This window comes from Alnus glutinosa, chromosome 4 (assembly GCF_958979055.1).
Source record: "Alnus glutinosa chromosome 4, dhAlnGlut1.1, whole genome shotgun sequence".
NCBI lineage: Eukaryota > Viridiplantae > Streptophyta > Magnoliopsida > Fagales > Betulaceae > Alnus > Alnus glutinosa.
The window spans coordinates 20,197,660-20,214,192 of NC_084889.1; the positions used below are offsets into that span (position 1 = coordinate 20,197,660).

Consider the following 16,533-nt stretch of genomic DNA (forward strand, 5'->3'; position numbering starts at 1 on the left):
AAGTTAAAACGTAAAAGCCTAAAAGGGCAGGGCCAGGGGGTATTTTTTTTTAATAATTAACAACCCGGTTTAACCGGGTCTTTTGAAAACATGTACCCGGGACCGGGTACCCGGTTTTAAATAACCGGGTACCTACCCGGATCCCGGTTTTCTGGTTTTCCGGGCTCGGTTAGTGTCCAGTTCCGGATCCGGCCCGGTTATAACTGGTCCAGATTTACACCCCTACTGTTATGTAACGTCTCTAGTCCGTTAGGGTTTGGTTCGTTATCTAAATCTCTCATAGGCGTAATTACAAGGTCTACCAGAATAATTAACTAAATTTAGTAATAAATGCATGATATTAAAAATAGCATCAAAAAATTTTAAACTTCATTAAATGTAAAAAACATTTGGTCTAAAATAATTCCAAATGTAAAAGAAAAAAAATTAGGAAATTAGTTGGTTGTTAAACACAAAATGTTTTGAATAAAATTATACTCGAGTTTTTAAGAAGGGTCCAGTTTTGTGTCTTCAATTCGAAGGCAAGCAAGTTCATGTTATATGATTTTTGCTAAGATTCCAACGGTTGCTTGGTCAAAATGGGCCTTAAGAGAAGACAAAAAAGTTGCCCAGGTAGCTCATCCAACCTTATTCACTCCCCTTCCTCTATAAATATAGCATCTCTGTAACGTCCAAGATATTAATTTATAGTTAAAAACACAAATTAGACTAATTAAGTGAGTAACTAAATAAAATATGGAAAAGAACACATAGAACTTTCTTAGAGTCTAAGTTTTTGGGTTTGGTGTCCGAATAGGGCAATTCCGTGTCCAAACGAGTTAGGCAATAGGGTCCCTTTCGCTTCCGTGTTCGGACGGATTGGACCGAGTATCCCAGGTTCAACGTCTATCCGGACATGAATTTAACGTGTTTGAACAGCTTGGACAGAAAGTTCACTTCTTAATGTGAGTCCAAATGGGACTTCAATGTGTCCGGACGGTGCGACCAGAGAGTCAGGATGCGTGTTTCATTCTGGCGTGTCTGGACGACTTACTAACCTGTCCAGACAGGCCTGAGTAGAAAATGGCTAAACACATTTTCAGCTCATTTCTCTCCCATTTATCTTCTTCCCCAACGATTTTCTCTCTTCTCTCTCATAGGGTTTGAACCCAAACTCTATATTCTTGTGTTTTGAAGCTTCGAAACTCAAATCCGACACTGGAAACACATTTCTTGTCACGAAATTGTTGTTTTCACCGATTGGATTGAGGTAAATCTATAAACCCTATCTTTTCTTGTATTTTTTGTTGATCTTTGGGAGTTTGATCTTAATTTGTCAAGTTTCTCTGGGTATGTTGTGTTTAGAGGTGTTCTAGACAACTTCCAAGCAACGGGTTCATCTTTGGTGAGAAATCAAGGTAAGACCCAAACCCTAGATTTTGGTTAAGTGTTGTAAGTTGGTGATTTTGGTGTCTAACCTAAGATTTTCGTATGGGTTAGTGTTATTTGTTATTGGGTTGTCAAATGGAACCCTAGAAATTCTATGGGTTTCCATGGGTTGTGGTTCTTGAGGCAAATCAAGAACCTAAAAGGGATTTAGAGTTAGAAATGTTTTGGGTTAGTTGTAATGTGTTATTTCAATGTGTAATATAGTGTTACATTACAAGGCTTACGTTGGGAACTCCTTCATAAGCCATCAATCAGCCTTGTGAGTATTTAACTCACTGAGAAAATATATTAAGTTTTGTGGTTTTATATTGATACAAAAATGTTATATTTGTTTAATTCAAGCCGATAATATTTTAGAATCTTTTATGGTATGAGGCTTTCGATACTTTGAATTATGTTAAGATATGATTTGATGATGGTTTATGAGTTTTACAATGAGTTAAGGTTTCATGATATGTTTGAAAAGAGTATGAATAGCATGTGATACTAAATGATGCATACGTGTGTGAAAACATGTATATAATGATTAAGGCACGGATGCATAGTATGGAACAAAATCATGGACAATAGCTTAAAAGTGCTTAGTTTCTTTATTAAAATAAGCATTATCATACTTTATTTTATTCAAATTCTTTCATTTTATATTTTATTGGGGAACATCCTTTAATCACTAAACTTGAGATTAAATAATATACTAATTTAAGTAATTATTTTCTTTGTAGGAATTTCAAATAATAAAACTAAAAAAAATTAAGAAAAAGCAAAGCAAAGAAGAAGAGAATTGTGGTTGTGCATGAAAGATGTAGAAAACCAGCTGCAAATGATACATCCGCTCTCTCTCTCTGAGCCTTCCATTTCTCTCCTTTTGGAAAGAATCCTAACTAGGCATGTATACGAGTCGAGCTCGAGCGAGTAGTGGTTGTCCAAGCTCGGCTCGTGACGAGTATTAGATATGGAGCTCGGCTCGGCTCGCCAAGAGTAAAATCATGTCCAGGCTCGAGCTCGCACTTGGTTTTTTGACAAGCCGAGTGTCTTATCGGGCACTCGGCTCGCTCGGCTTGCGAGTAAAACGGCCTCTCAGCCTCTTCTCCTTATTTCACCATCTTCTTCTTATTTTCTTCTTCTCTGCAACACAACCTCTTAGCCTCGATCACTCTTGATCTGCATTTTCCGTTCGATAGCTCCCTCTTGATTCTTCACTCTCGAGTGCGTATGAGACGAAGAGAGGAAGAAAAGGGAAATGGGAAGTTTGGCATGCGAGAGGCAGAGAGGAGAGCAGATCGAGGGAGAGAACTTAGAAGAGATAAGGCATTAGGTGTAAGGAGGAAGAAAGAAAGAACAAAAGGAAGCTGGACAGATGAAGTGTTCAATCCTTGGACAGTGTGTGCGACGTGCATAAGAAGACTAGTGTAGAAGTAGAAGTTGGACACCTGGCATGGACAAACAGCTGAACGTGATATGGAGAACAGCTAAGCAAACACACTGTTTTAGTATTGAAGCAAGGCTTCATTTTGTATGAGTGTATTAGTGGTTGACTAGTTGTTGTAAACTTGTAAAGAACACGTTAGTGCAACTAAAAAAAAAAAAAAATAGACGAAGAAAAAAAAGAACACGTTTGTGATAGGAATATGGTCCCATCTCAGTTTCTAGTATTTTTTGCAAGCTCGCCGCTGCTTTTTTCAATGCACTATTTATAGAATCTTTTGTTTTATTTTAATCTCATTTTGCTCTAGAAAGAAGAGTAATGATCTCCCTGTTTAAAAAATAAATACATGAGACATTAATGATGAGAAATGAGATTGGGAGTAAATTAATTATTGAAGGCTGGAAAGGAGTGCCTCTTATGGTAAATTCCATCTTATTTTTGCCTGTTTGTTCTTGCTTAGCAATTAGAATAACAAATTATTCTGCACCACCATATTTTTAAGTTTTCTTCAATAATGAATTGGCATCTAATTTTTATCCGAAGGTACTAGTTTGTTCAAGATTCAATAAAATTATACAAAAAAAAAATTAAACAATCACAAATTAAATCAAATCCCAATTTTTCTGCTTCATGCCCCCTTACTTGTAAATTTACTCCTTGACCAAGGAGGCATTCCTTAAACTAGGATTTTTCCTAAACTACTAGCTAATTCTCTAAGCTGGGCCTACATCCTCTTGTGTCTCTACAGTAATTGTTGCACATTCATCCGTAGTAGAATCCATGACATCCATTCTTGAAGATAGTCCGCTCTTGGTGGCCTAAAAAACAAACAATCACCACTATGTAAGAAATTTTTCATGTCTCTATTTCTTATAATAGAAGAAATTAACAAGATATTTCCAATACATGACAGGAAATTAGGTTCATGGAATTTCCTTAAATAAAATGCAGAGTTTAGAATAGCATTAAAAAAAAAAAAAAAAGTCATATCATGCCCAGAAACAACTATTGAACCTTTCCTCATCAAAACTGGCCAATGTATCTTAAAAAACCAAGCAGCCTTGTTTAGTTGCAGTTGAATAATGTCTTCAATAAAATTTTCTCAAGTTGAAAAATAATGATGTAAAACATCTATAAACCTGGACACACTAAAAAAAAAAAAATTATTTAAATTTTTATTCCCTTGCATTATTTAGTCATGTAAAAAAATCTTTCACTTGAAAAAAATGTCAAGGGAAATTTTATAAAAATGCAAAATTCAATTTGCCATAATCATTAAATAGGAATTGAGAAAGTCATTCATTACCTCAAGTCCTCAAGTCTTCATGTCTTCTACAAATTTGTATTACCCAACAAAATTCCCCAAACAAAATATTCAATAATATTAAAATAGATAAACTTAGTTCAAAGTCAAATTGCTATTGTAACTTTGGTAAGACAATCTTCACTTCAAATTCCTCCTAAAGTTCACAAAATATAAATAAAAAATATTTAGAACTTTGTAAATGCCAAAAAAAAAAATAAAAAGAAAATAAAAAATCATAATCACTAAATATTAAGTAGGAAGTCTTAATTACCTCAATCCCATGTAACACTCTGACCCAATCAGCCCCACACAATAACATTTGCACAGTTTCTGTAGATAACTTAGATCTGTGAGGATCAATGACCCTCCCACCAGCACTAAATGTAGACTCTGAAGTCACAGTGGTGATTGGTATTGACAATATATCCCTTGCCATTATAGACAAAATCCGATACTTAAGGGTATTTGCCTTCCACCAATCCAAGGCATTAAATTCCACACCCTTTTCAACAATGAGAACATTCTCCTCCAAATAGGATTGTAAATTAGATTTTATCGGCTGCTGCAATGTATCAACATTTCTGACGAATGAGTCATAAAGGTCCCTACCACTTGTTAGAACATTCTTCTTCCCAACCACATTAATTGAACTGCTTGAAGAGGATTCAATAGCATTGATTTGTAAATTTTGCTCAGCAACACTTGAATTATATTCTTGGACATACTCAACATATAACTCATTCAGAACTGAAAGGATACGATCAACATTCGCGGTAGCTTCCAACTCTTGATAGATTATAGGGAAAGAAAATTGTATCATCGTCATCTTATTCCTTGGGTCCAACACAACAGCAATAGACATCAATAAGTTGCACTCTCCCCAGTATTTCTGAAACTTGGTACTCATTTTATATGCCATTGCTTTAATATACTCATTCTCATCTTTGCATGTTGTAGCCAAGACCTCTTTCATCCTCCACACTTCCACACTTCAGGGAGGAATAAATTAGCAGTAGGGTAGCCACTCCTTAAGACAATATTTGTTACTTGGTTGAAGACCCCTAATAACTGACATACATTTTCAACTTTATCCCAATCCTCATATGATGACAACCAAATGAAACCAGAATCAATGTATGAATACATTGGAAAGACCCCCTTGAACTTAAGTGCTGCTGCCAACATCATATATGTACTATTCCACCGTGTAGCTACATCCAAAAATAATTTCTTAGAGGTCAATTGCAATTGCTTGGCAATTTCATTGAATTTTACCAACCTTCCCTCTTATGCCACCAAGTATTTTATTCTGTTCCTAACACAATCAACAATCGAAGAGATCTCACATAGACCATCTTGAACCAATAAATTGGTTATATGTGCAACACATCGAACATGAAACAATTTTCCACCAGCAAGAAGGGCTTTTCTCATGTTAAAAACATCTTTCAATACTCTAACTGCTACATCATTTGATCTTGCATTATCAACAGTAATTGAACAAATCTTATTCTCAATCCCCCATTCTTGAAAACATTTTTGTAGTGCATCAGCAATAAGAAAACCGGTGTGTGGTGGCGGTACATTACAAAAGTTCAACACACGCCTATTTAGATGCCAATAAGAATCAATGAAGTGACATGTGACAACCATATAAGAAATTTGCTGATGCGACGTCCACATATCAGTTGTTATGTTAACTTTGTGCACACGTGTTAACATAGTTTTCAATTTTCTCTTCTCAATCTCATAAGTGGCAAAGCAATCTTTTTTTGCTGTAGTCCGAGATATTTTTACCCAATGTGGTGACAAAGTCTTGGCAAACTTGTTAAAAAATCGATGCTCCACAATATTAAAAGGGTATTCATGATATAAAATCATATGAGAACAAACTTCTCTAGCCTTCTTTTCATCATAAATAAAGTTTGTTACGCTCTCTACACCATCAACCTCCGTAGCTTCAAGAGACAAAACCTTTTGCTTTTTTTTCTTATTGGCACCAATGTACGATAAACAAGTTTTCAAATGCCTACCTATCGTACTAGTACAACTTGATTTCGATATAGTGAATGTCCTCTTACACCAATTGCATTGATTTTTTTCACACCTTTTATTTCCAATTCAGTAAAATTTTTCCAAACTATAGAAGTCTTCCTCCTTGGCTTTCTTTGATAAGCATGCTTTAAAGAATCTCCTTCAATTTGAACATCAATAGAATCGATATCTTGATCCTCAATATTTTTTGTGGAACTAACACTACTGGCATTGCTAATTTCATTTTCTAGAGAATTCTCATTTTCATACCACTCCACCGGATCAGTGTTGTTCAAATCCCCCTCCATGCCTTTTAAGAAATTATAATAGGTAGTTTGTATTATTACAAAAGAGCATAAATCAGAAACTATAATACAATGCCTATTAACTAACACAAATTCAGTAAACAGAAACATTGTGCAGGAAACAGAACTTATGGTGTTTTCTTTAAGGTTAGTTTCCATGGTTATATGTTGGTGATGGGATCCATGAATAGTATCCTTAAATTGAATATTAGAATTGTAGAACTACAGGATTAGAATTTAGAAGACTTAGCCAACCAATTAAATATATCAGAAAAAGAAAAATACAGCAGAAACACATTCCAATTAAACGAGTACAAACATCATCAATCTTTCTAGTAATCTTATTATTTTATCAATCTTTCTAGTTCCATATATGTTTGCTTTTAATGAAAAATACAACAGAAACTCATTCCGATTAAACCATTACAAACAAGACCAATATTTCTAGAGTTTGTGTTAACTTATAATGGACAAAATTTTTCTTTTAAATTGAGTAGGAGATTTTTTTTTTTTTTTTTAATCTGTTTAGTTAGAAAATTAAATAAAAAAAAAATAGTATGATAAATTATTATATATAAGAAATCTGTTTAGTTACTATCATACCTAAAATATCATCTAAAAAATAAACAAATACACAATCCACCAAAAAAAAAAATAGTGCACTCGAATTTTAAGTAGTCGGTACTCACTGCTCAGTGTGCTCTATGCCGATGCGTGTTTGTAGATTGCAGATGGAAATAACTTCTCCTGAAAGATGAAAAAAAAAAAGTAAGTACTAATTAAAAGAAAAACTATAAGTGATAAGAACCTTAAGTAGTAGAAAGTTAGAAAAATAACTAGCTTGCTTGAAGTTGAAGTTGAAGAGGATAACTAGCTTGAGCTCTTCTTCCGGAATCAAGAGAGGAGGAAAAGTTTGACATATAAACTCTGCATTTTTCGTTGCCCTTGCCATCGTAACGTGTGAGAAGAGTAAAAGATTCACAGAAATTTCATAAAATAAGAGATTTGGCGGCGATATGAAATGGCCAATGATGGAACGTTTCTTCTGGTTGCAAATCAATGAAGAGTCGAAGACGATTTGGAACTCTAAAGGAATTACAAACTTAGAAGCCTTGGTTGCCCTTAGATGAAACAGATGAAAAAAATCTAAGGGCTTGGATTGAATGCAAGCCTAACAGGTAGTTGAAGAATAAATTCACATTGAATGAAAGCATTTAAAATTTGAACAACCGAAAGTCTGGAAGAATTAGTGAGTTTTCTGCATTAAATGACATTGAATGCAATTGATGATTTTGAACATTTAAAAATAAAAGAAAATGCGGAAAAAAAGTTAATCTGCTAGTCTGCGATTTTTTTTTTTTCTAATCCAATGAACAAATAGTTATCTACACACTAATGTAGCATGAGCCTATACTAAATATTTTTCTGACCGTTAAAAATAATTATCAACTCTTGGGTTGTGTTTAGACCGTTCGATCATATCTATGAGAGTGATCTCATGGCTAATTCACACACCATATAATTTTGCACTCACATATTGCATTACAGCTGTTTCCACATTTTCTCTTACGCATGGCCACGCTTCACGTATATATGATCCTACGGTTTGAAAGAGAAACTGAGCTTTATTGCTCCTCGTTAACCTCAAAGGCTCAAACAGTCAAACATGCAAGGCTGCAGGCTGACAGTGACGCCCGAGTCCTTGACACACTTATTGGTTGGAAACTTGGAATCTGCAAAGCGGAAACCCAAGAGTAAAGCGGCAAGCCTGAAGCAAAACTGTTTTTTTTTTTTTTTTTTTTTTTTTTAGGAAACAGTCAAACAGTACACTGCTTCACGTAAAGGGAAGAATCACTCCTGTAGCAAACTAAAATTAATAAATTATAGTTGCCCCTGAATTTTGATATAATCAACATGCTTTTTTTCTTTATATATATATATATATATATTGAATTGTAGTCTCATCTTTATTCTTTGCCGTGAATTTTTTTTTTTTTCTTTCTCAAACTTTTTTATTCCTGTAAATAGGTGAAAACAAATAGAGTTTTGAGAGTTTGAAGAAGGGACGAAGCCGAAGGTGGAAGACAAGCTGGGTTGGCAACAATTTTTATTTATTTTACCCTAAACACACCGTGTAGCGTCAGAAATTTGTTGAAAAGTCAAGAGTCATCATACCACTCTACAAACTTAGACAACTAGTGTCTTGCCTTTTCAGGCTTCAAAAGGGTAAAAAAGGCAAAAACAAAAAACAAAAAAATAAAAAATAATAGAGGAAAGGGTCAAAAAATGCTGCAAAGTTGTATTGCGCACTGTGCTCGTACAAGGACAGTACATAGTGCGCAGAAGGGGGAAAATGGAGGGGGGGGGGGGGGGGGGGAGATTTGGGGGGATTTTCAAATAGCTTGGTCAGAAAGTTTCGGACAAATTGTCTTGGAAAAAACAAAATAATCTCGACTTCTAGAGTGACAGCAGTCTATTTGGATTTTACTAAAGTATTTTCTTTCAACTCCCTGTTCAAATAAGCCTCAAAGTTTAACCGTTTAAGTTAATATCTAAATAAAATTAACCTTCCAGTTTCAGGTATGTAATAAATTTTTATATTGATTAAAAATTAAGTTTTTATATTTGAATTATTATTATTTTTTTAATTTCTTGTTCTTTTATATTTAGATTGCTTTTTTTTTTTTTTTTTATAATTATTTTTATGTTTAAGTGTTTATGAATATATATAGTTTTTGTTTCATATTTTAATTATATAAAATATATAATTGTAGTTGCATGAGATTATGAAGAACAATGATTCAATTGAGTTACAATCAAATTCTAAACGAACTCGTATTGAGGTAGATTTAAAAAATCTACCAACCGATCCTTGCTTAAGGTAAAAAAATTTCTAATTACCATCTTAGTGATAGAGACAACATTCGAATAGCATATATATAAAAAATACATTTAGTTAAAATTTTTAATTAATTTTTGTTCAACTTTATTTTTTTTATTCATTAAAAAAAAAAAAATTCTTGACCCTTCAGACCTAAAATCCTGGCTCCGCCACTGCTTGTGGTTCGTGAATTCTTGTACAAGTCTAGCCGTCTGGGTAATGGACTAATGGGCATGTTACCGCATGTACGATCAGATCTAGGCTCTAGCCACATGATCCACCAATCCGAGGCGTTAATAATGAAAAATACCGTGTGTGCGAAACACTGAATAAATTTCAGTATTAGTCATGTTCTATAGCCGGAATACACATTAGCCAATAGCCCTTCAAGGGTTTACATTTGTTCACATACTTAAATCTAATTGTTATTAATATGATGATTCAAGTGTTTTTTTTTTTTTTTTTTTTTTTTTTTAAAAAAAAGGGATAGTTCATTTGAATCACTTCACATAATCACAGATTTAAAAATTTGAATTTAAATCTAACATTTGTCATTTATGCACATCATGATTCAAGGCACATATTTTCTGAAATGCAGATATCTTCTAAATCCGAATTTTTAAACCTGTGATTATGTGAATCATCCGAATTTTTAAACCTGTAATTATACAATGATATAAAATAAGTATTGTTGATATCATTATTATATTATATAATAAAGATATAATGTGCTATATCACATAAGATTTAATATCATATAAATTGTTCATGTTCTAAAAAAAAAAAAAAAATCATATAAATTGTTAAATCATAAGCATTTTATATAAATTTTAGTGATAATATTAATTTGTAATTATAAGAAATACACTGTTGATTTTATTGCTAATAAATTGATTTGAGATTATACCAATTACATTGTCATTGTATATGATATGATTATTTGAATAATACGATTAAGTTTCAAGATTTTCATTAAATCATATGATTACTAATTTATTGTTAATTCAACAATCATTATATATTTAATTATTAGATTTAGGGTCTTAGTCTCTTAGATTATATAAGATATAGTCATATTAATTATCTTTTATAATTAAATTATATATTACATAGATACTCATATATATATAACTAATAATTATATATTGTATAACAATAATTAATTATTGTTAATTAATAAGTGATATATTAAATAAGTTATTTTTATCAATATATATGCATATATTTATTAATAAATATATACGAGTCTAGCTAATAAGCGAGCCGAGCCTTTTTTCGAGTATGTTTGCGAAATTTAAACGAGCGAGTTGGGTTTTATACGGGTATATATCATTTAATAATTGAGTATAGTTTTGTGTCCACGAGCCGAGCCGAGCCCAAGCGAGCTCACGGGTAGCTTTGCTTCGTTTACGTCCCTAATCCTGACCAACTTTGTCTCCCATATGTTTTCTTGCCTTTCTTAGTAAACATTCTATTTATGGATTCTTCTAAACTCAATCTCTAGGTTCTAATTGCTGAAATCGAAACTTTAAGCTGGGATGCTCCTGTTCGGTTGGAAGCTTTAACACCTAAACACCCCAAAAAAGTTCTTGTTGGGTTAAAAGGCAAGCTTCTGTCTCCCCTCTCAATCCTCAATGGGTCCATTATACACTGAGAGCAGCTTGGAAATTTGCTAACCCCCTTGAGATAGAAACACTTTCTGTCTATAAATTCTTATTTACAGTTCCTCTCCGTGCTCATGCTGAACGGATATTGAACCAAGGCCCCTGGAATGTTCGGGGATCCCTGCTAATTCTCAAACCTTGGTCTCCTGAATTATCCTTTGAAGAGGTGGAACTCAATATTTGCCCCTTCTGAATTCAAGTCCATGGTTTACCTCTACAAAACATGACAGCCGTTAATGCAATCGAAGAAATCGGCAAATCCATCGGTCCTTTATTGTTGTCACCACCTTCGAATTAAGTTCGAAATTGATACCTCAAATCCCCTGGTTTCAGGTTTTCATCTTCCTCATGTGGGTCGTGATTCTATATGGTTTCGGTTTCTCTATGAGAGGCTTGTTGATTATTGTGTCCTTTATGGTTTAATCGGCCATAAGAAAAATGGTTGTCTGGCTCCTCTGATCCCTCTTCCTCATGACTCTAATACCCTGTATTTTAAGAGATTGAGTAAAATATCTTAAAATACGATTTAAGGCCTAATAATAGGAATAACATACATATGAATATTTGTGGAATAAATATTCATCAAGATAGGTATAAATATTTAAGAGATTAAATATTTATTAGAAATATGTGTATAAGTATATAAGAGTTAAAATAGATTAGAATTAAACTAAGTCTAATTTGATCGATCGATTATAGAATTGATCGAGCGATTGTTTAATGTCTTAAAATCGATCGTGCGATTAGAGAATCGAACCCTTATTAGAACCCGAAATCGATCGATCGATTAATTAGTCAATCGGGCGATTTAGTTATATAGGTGCTGAAACGGATGAAAATTTGACTAAGTATATTGGATCGATCGAATATTTTATGGTGTAAAAAGTAGATCGATCTACCTACTGTTCAATTGGATCGATCGAATATTTTATAGTGTAAAAAGTGGATCGATCGACTTTCTGCAGAAAACAGATTCATGCACCGAATCTCCGAAAATCTGGTATTTAATACCAAATCTCCCCAAATCTTCTCCCGAGCCGTTGGATGCGATCGTTTTGGAGCAATCTTGGCCGTTCATTTCACTATAAAAGGAGCCCAATCCTTTCCTTTGATCACACATCTCATTCCTCTCCCAAAACTCTCTCAAACTCTCTCCCAATCTCTCTCAAATTCTGTTTCTCTCTCTCTCTCTACTTTGGGTCCAGCAGTGAAGGAAGAAGAAATCCGAAGTTCTCTCTCTCCCGTAGGTAAGTCTTTCTCTCAAGCTCTTTCTCCTTCTCTATCTCTCTGTCTCTCTCTCGACTCTACTGTGAAAGAAGAGAAGAAGAAGAAGGAAAATAGGAAGAGAAGAAGAAAAGAAAAAGAAGAAATATATTTGGTTTTTAATTAAAGTTTTATTTTAATGTTGTGAATTTATGAGTTATTTGCTTTAAGTTGTGTTTTAAACAGGATTTTCAAAGTGGAGTGATTAAATATAAAAATACGTCGTTATGATGCCCAAGTAAAAATACATTATTTTACAAAAGAGCCGTTATACTGCCCAAATACTTTTAAGTATTTAAGGCATTTAATATATATATATATATATATATATATATATATATATTAAGCCGTTATTCTGCTCAATTTTTATAAGATTAAAATAAGAAATAAGCACGAAGTTATTTTATTTCACTTATTTCTAAATTATAATATCCGTTAATTATATTAACGAAGTTATTAAGTTTATTTGATTTAAAATAAGCCATATGTTGGCTAAAATCTATTTTGGTATCTCACTGTTTCAGTTAGAATAGCTGAAACAGTACATGCATCAATATTATTTTAATTAAAGGTTCAAGCTATTTCGGGTTGCACAAATTTATTGTAAAAATCATGGGTTTTAACTATTATATCTATTCTTATAAAATTGGTATTACGAGATCTATTTTAAATAAATATTTAAAGGCCTTGATAAATGCTGTAGTAAAGTCCGCATAAAAAGATTAGTAATAAAATGTAATTGGATTAATTTTACATGCCATTACCTTGACAGAATAACGATAGAAAAGTAAGTTAAGGTTTGGAGGTTAGGAATAGGAATAGTGTTGGAGTGTATTATTAATGAATTATATTAATTCACTATTGTGTGCATTAAAATGTATTGCAGTGTATCCTTGTGTGTTCGGTTTATGATGTTAATGAAAGGGAAGAGAATGAAGAAAACAAAAGAAGGAACACCTTGTTGCTCTCACGAGTTACATCTCTTTTAAAAGGAAATGAGAAAAATACTCTGTTTCATGTGCTACAGCAAGGGTGCAGTTTTAGCCCCTTTTCTAGAAGCCTTTGTCACCAATTGTATGGAAACCCTTTTGGAAGCAAAAGAAGGTAAGTATCTCTATACTTACTAAGGACGAAGCTGGTTGATTTTCCTATAATATTATATTTACTGTTTTATTTACTTGTTTGCGCATGTGATTTTGCATATTTTATTATTTCTAATAACCTGTCTAATAACAAGCTGTTGGATCAAGATCCACGGTGGGTATGCGAGGCTTCACGTGAGTTCCAAGGTTCTCAGTGAATGAGGAGGTACCTGAAAAGATTAATAAATACAAACACTGGTGTACCAAGGTCACCAGGGAAACCAAGGTTTCCAGGAGCCAAGGCTCCCAAAGATTATAATTAAAAGTTAAGTGAGGAAACCAAGGTTTCAAATAACACGCTAACCGTGCCAAGGCCAACAGAGTAGTGGAAAAAGGGAAACACCTAAAACTCTACATTTAAAACTATCACATTATTGCTTTATGGTTATGTTTATATTCAATATATGACTATGATTAGCTACCATGGTTCATATATTGCGCATAGATGTGATTATAAAGTTATTGCATTATGTTGCATTTCATAAATAAATCGGCATTCATTATATTATTGGAAACAGTGGACTCACTTTATTATTTTTGTATTGTTATTTCTATCTGTATTATTTATTAACACAGGATTTGAGAACGAAGAGTACCAGGACTATCCAGATGCTTAGATGGATCTGAGTAGCAGTCTTTTCCTGTGTTGTGGTCTCTTGGATGTGATAGACTACCCTGCTTAGTTTATTATCCTACGCACCAGTGTCAAACTCTTTTTATATGCCTCTTCAATGCTATGATATTTTGGTATTACTAATACTTTATTGAGTGTCGCTTGTGGCACGTATGTTATTATTCGAGATGTATTTATAGTATCAGAACAAAGATTATTATTGAGGTTATTCAGTCAGCTCTAATGTGTCATTGTAAAGAAAGAAAAAAAAAATAGATATATTCCACTGCCAATTTATAACTCTGATGATGTCGTAATGTCACGTGAAAATCGAAATTTTCACTTACGTCTTTTTGTAAAAGGCGGGGCGTTACAATGACAAATACAGTTTGTCTCTACGAGCCACGATCTTCTCTTGCTCACGTTCTCCTTCACTGCCATCACTGGAAAGCCTGGAATCAGGTCAGTCTCCTGCTGGTACATCTCCTTTTGGGCTACTCCTATCATTTGTTGAAGTTTCTTCTACACTCAGCCATGGCACTGAGTTGGTTGGAGGCGAGTTGGCCGGGTTGCAACTCGTGCCTAGATTTTCCCATACTCAGCTTGTTGCTCACGCCTTGCAAGACAGGCTGGATACACGATTGCACTTGCCTGTACCATGATCTCTCCACGTGGCTCTTCACAATCCTTACTTTCAACCGGATGCTGCCACGTCTCCCTACCCGCATGGCCCAAAACAGGCGGCCTCTTCAACCCCAATGCAATCTGACAAAGGTAAGGCTGTTTGCAAAAAGGGCAATGCTTAGGAGAAGCATTTTTTCCGGAATTCATCCGGAAAAAATGCTTCTCCATGGCACACTTGTAATTTTAATAATTACAAGTGTGCCATGGAGAAGCACACTTTCCGGATGAATTCCGGAAAATGTGCTTCTCCTAAGCACTGCTCTTGCAAAAAATATCTCTGACTCACCTCACATCCACGCCTTTCCCTTATCTTCCCACACTCAATAATACTCTTTTGCGCCTCCTACCTTCTTGGACTCAACCATAAACCCATATACAAGACATGTCTGACCTCACCTCAGCCCAACCCAATTTACTTCTTTCTTCGGCCCACTCTATATTTTCCCCCTCTTCCATTCCAAATCCACTTGAATCCGGGCACCCAACCAACCTCTTTACCCAGTTGACCTATCTACTTCCCCAAGCTCTTTACAATATGTTGAGTTTAAAAGAGTATTCGCAAGCGCACAAATCGTTTCAATATAGTGTGTGTAAATGCGAGGTCAAATCCACATAGAAATGGTCAAAAATTAAGGTTTTGTTTAACTAATCTCATTTTAACCTAGTTCCAAATGTTTAGGTTCAAAAATGCAAAATAACAACTAAGTTAATGATGATGATAAACTAAAAAAAAAACACTAAGGCTCAATAATTCACCAAACCAAATTCTAAAACTCTTGTTTTCTATTTGAAACACCCAAAGAGCACTTAAGGTTTGTATTGTCATTCAAGTACTTAAGCACATGTGTTAGAACCATTTAATGAGTTCAACTTAAATCACAAACAGTACCAATTTGAAATCAAATCATCCATTATACCCATTCAAAGAACAAATTACAATGGATTCCCTCTTTTAAATCGACAACTCGATGTGCCCATTGGTTGAAACACATGAAATGCCCTACAACTTCAATAGATCCACATTCACTCTAAGGCATAAGCAATAAAGAAAATGAAACTTGAATAACATTTCACTAAAAATTGGAATGTACAAAAAGCAATAACGTGAGTGTTATTAATGGTGAGGCTTTATCCTCAACCTTAGTTGAGGGTTATAGCCTACCATGACTAAAAACACTACAAAAGCTTGAAGAAACAACATAAAATTAAATGAAACTTCAAAGTAAAGAGTTACAAAACAAAAAGAGTTTATGAAACTAAGCTAAAACTGAAGAGAAAATGGCCTAAACAACTGCCTAACTTGTTGGTTTTCAAAGGGGAGAATGCTATGGCTTTATAGAGGAGCATTAGGATTTGAAGGCCATATAGAGAAGCATTAGAGTTCTGGTACAAGTCTGTGTTTTTGCCAGTTCTGCAGACTAGGCTCAAGCCCAGAAGTCCTGTGCTCGAGCCCACTCGGGCTTGATGTTTACTCTATGGTGCATCGCGGTGCGCTGATGGCTGCTCGGGGCGTGTGTGCTTGAGCTCACTCGACTTGAGGAAAATGCTGGCTGTTGTGAGCTCGATGTGCTTGAGCTCAGCAGGGCTGTGCTCGAGCCCATTCGCATGAAAGGCTCCTTTGTGGCACATCGATGCAGGCTGAGGGCTGTTGTGGGCATGTGCGCTCGAGCTCAACAGGGCTTTGCTTAACCCCATTGCCTTAAAATCTGAATTTTCACATTTTTGCCTCAAAATCTCCATTTTTCACTTAATGACCTACAAAATGCTAAAATACTAAAACTAGCAAA

At 34.2% G+C, this 16,533-nt stretch overlaps 1 protein-coding gene and 1 long non-coding RNA gene across 4 annotated transcripts; one reads left to right on the forward strand and one right to left on the reverse strand.

Moving 5' to 3' along the window:
* Positions 1–3,348: 3,348 nt before the first annotated feature.
* On the reverse strand, positions 3,349–7,750 carry LOC133867116 (zinc finger BED domain-containing protein RICESLEEPER 1-like). Of its 3 annotated transcripts, none has more exons than XM_062303799.1 (4): positions 7,371–7,750; positions 7,189–7,246; positions 4,432–6,504; positions 3,349–3,672 (listed from the first exon to the last, which is right to left on the reverse strand). In XM_062303799.1, exons 3-4 carry the CDS (start codon positions 5,131–5,133, stop codon positions 3,568–3,570), a joined length of 807 nt encoding a protein of 268 aa, XP_062159783.1. In that variant the 5' UTR covers positions 5,134–6,504; positions 7,189–7,246; positions 7,371–7,750; the 3' UTR covers positions 3,349–3,567. The 3 variants fall into 3 exon arrangements, with proteins under 3 accessions (XP_062159783.1, XP_062159782.1, XP_062159781.1); XM_062303798.1 differs by having other exon boundaries at positions 4,432–5,371; positions 7,337–7,750; XM_062303797.1 differs by having other exon boundaries at positions 7,337–7,750.
* Positions 7,751–12,176: 4,426 nt separating this feature from the next.
* On the forward strand, positions 12,177–14,178 carry LOC133865769 (uncharacterized). The gene is made up of 3 exons (XR_009899806.1): positions 12,177–12,291; positions 13,194–13,411; positions 14,026–14,178. It is a non-coding gene; the product is annotated as an uncharacterized LOC133865769 (long non-coding RNA).
* The last annotated feature ends 2,355 nt before the right edge of the window (positions 14,179–16,533 follow it).

Bases quoted from the DNA above. Each gene is read 5' to 3' on its own strand.
- LOC133867116 (XM_062303799.1), bottom strand. From the start codon at position 5,133: ATGAAAGAGGTCTTGGCTACAACATGCAAAGATGAGAATGAGTATATT. The intron at 3,673-4,431 runs GTAATTAAGACT...TTTGTTTTTTAG, and splicing joins GAGTGTTACATGGGATTGAG to GCCACCAAGAGCGGACTATC.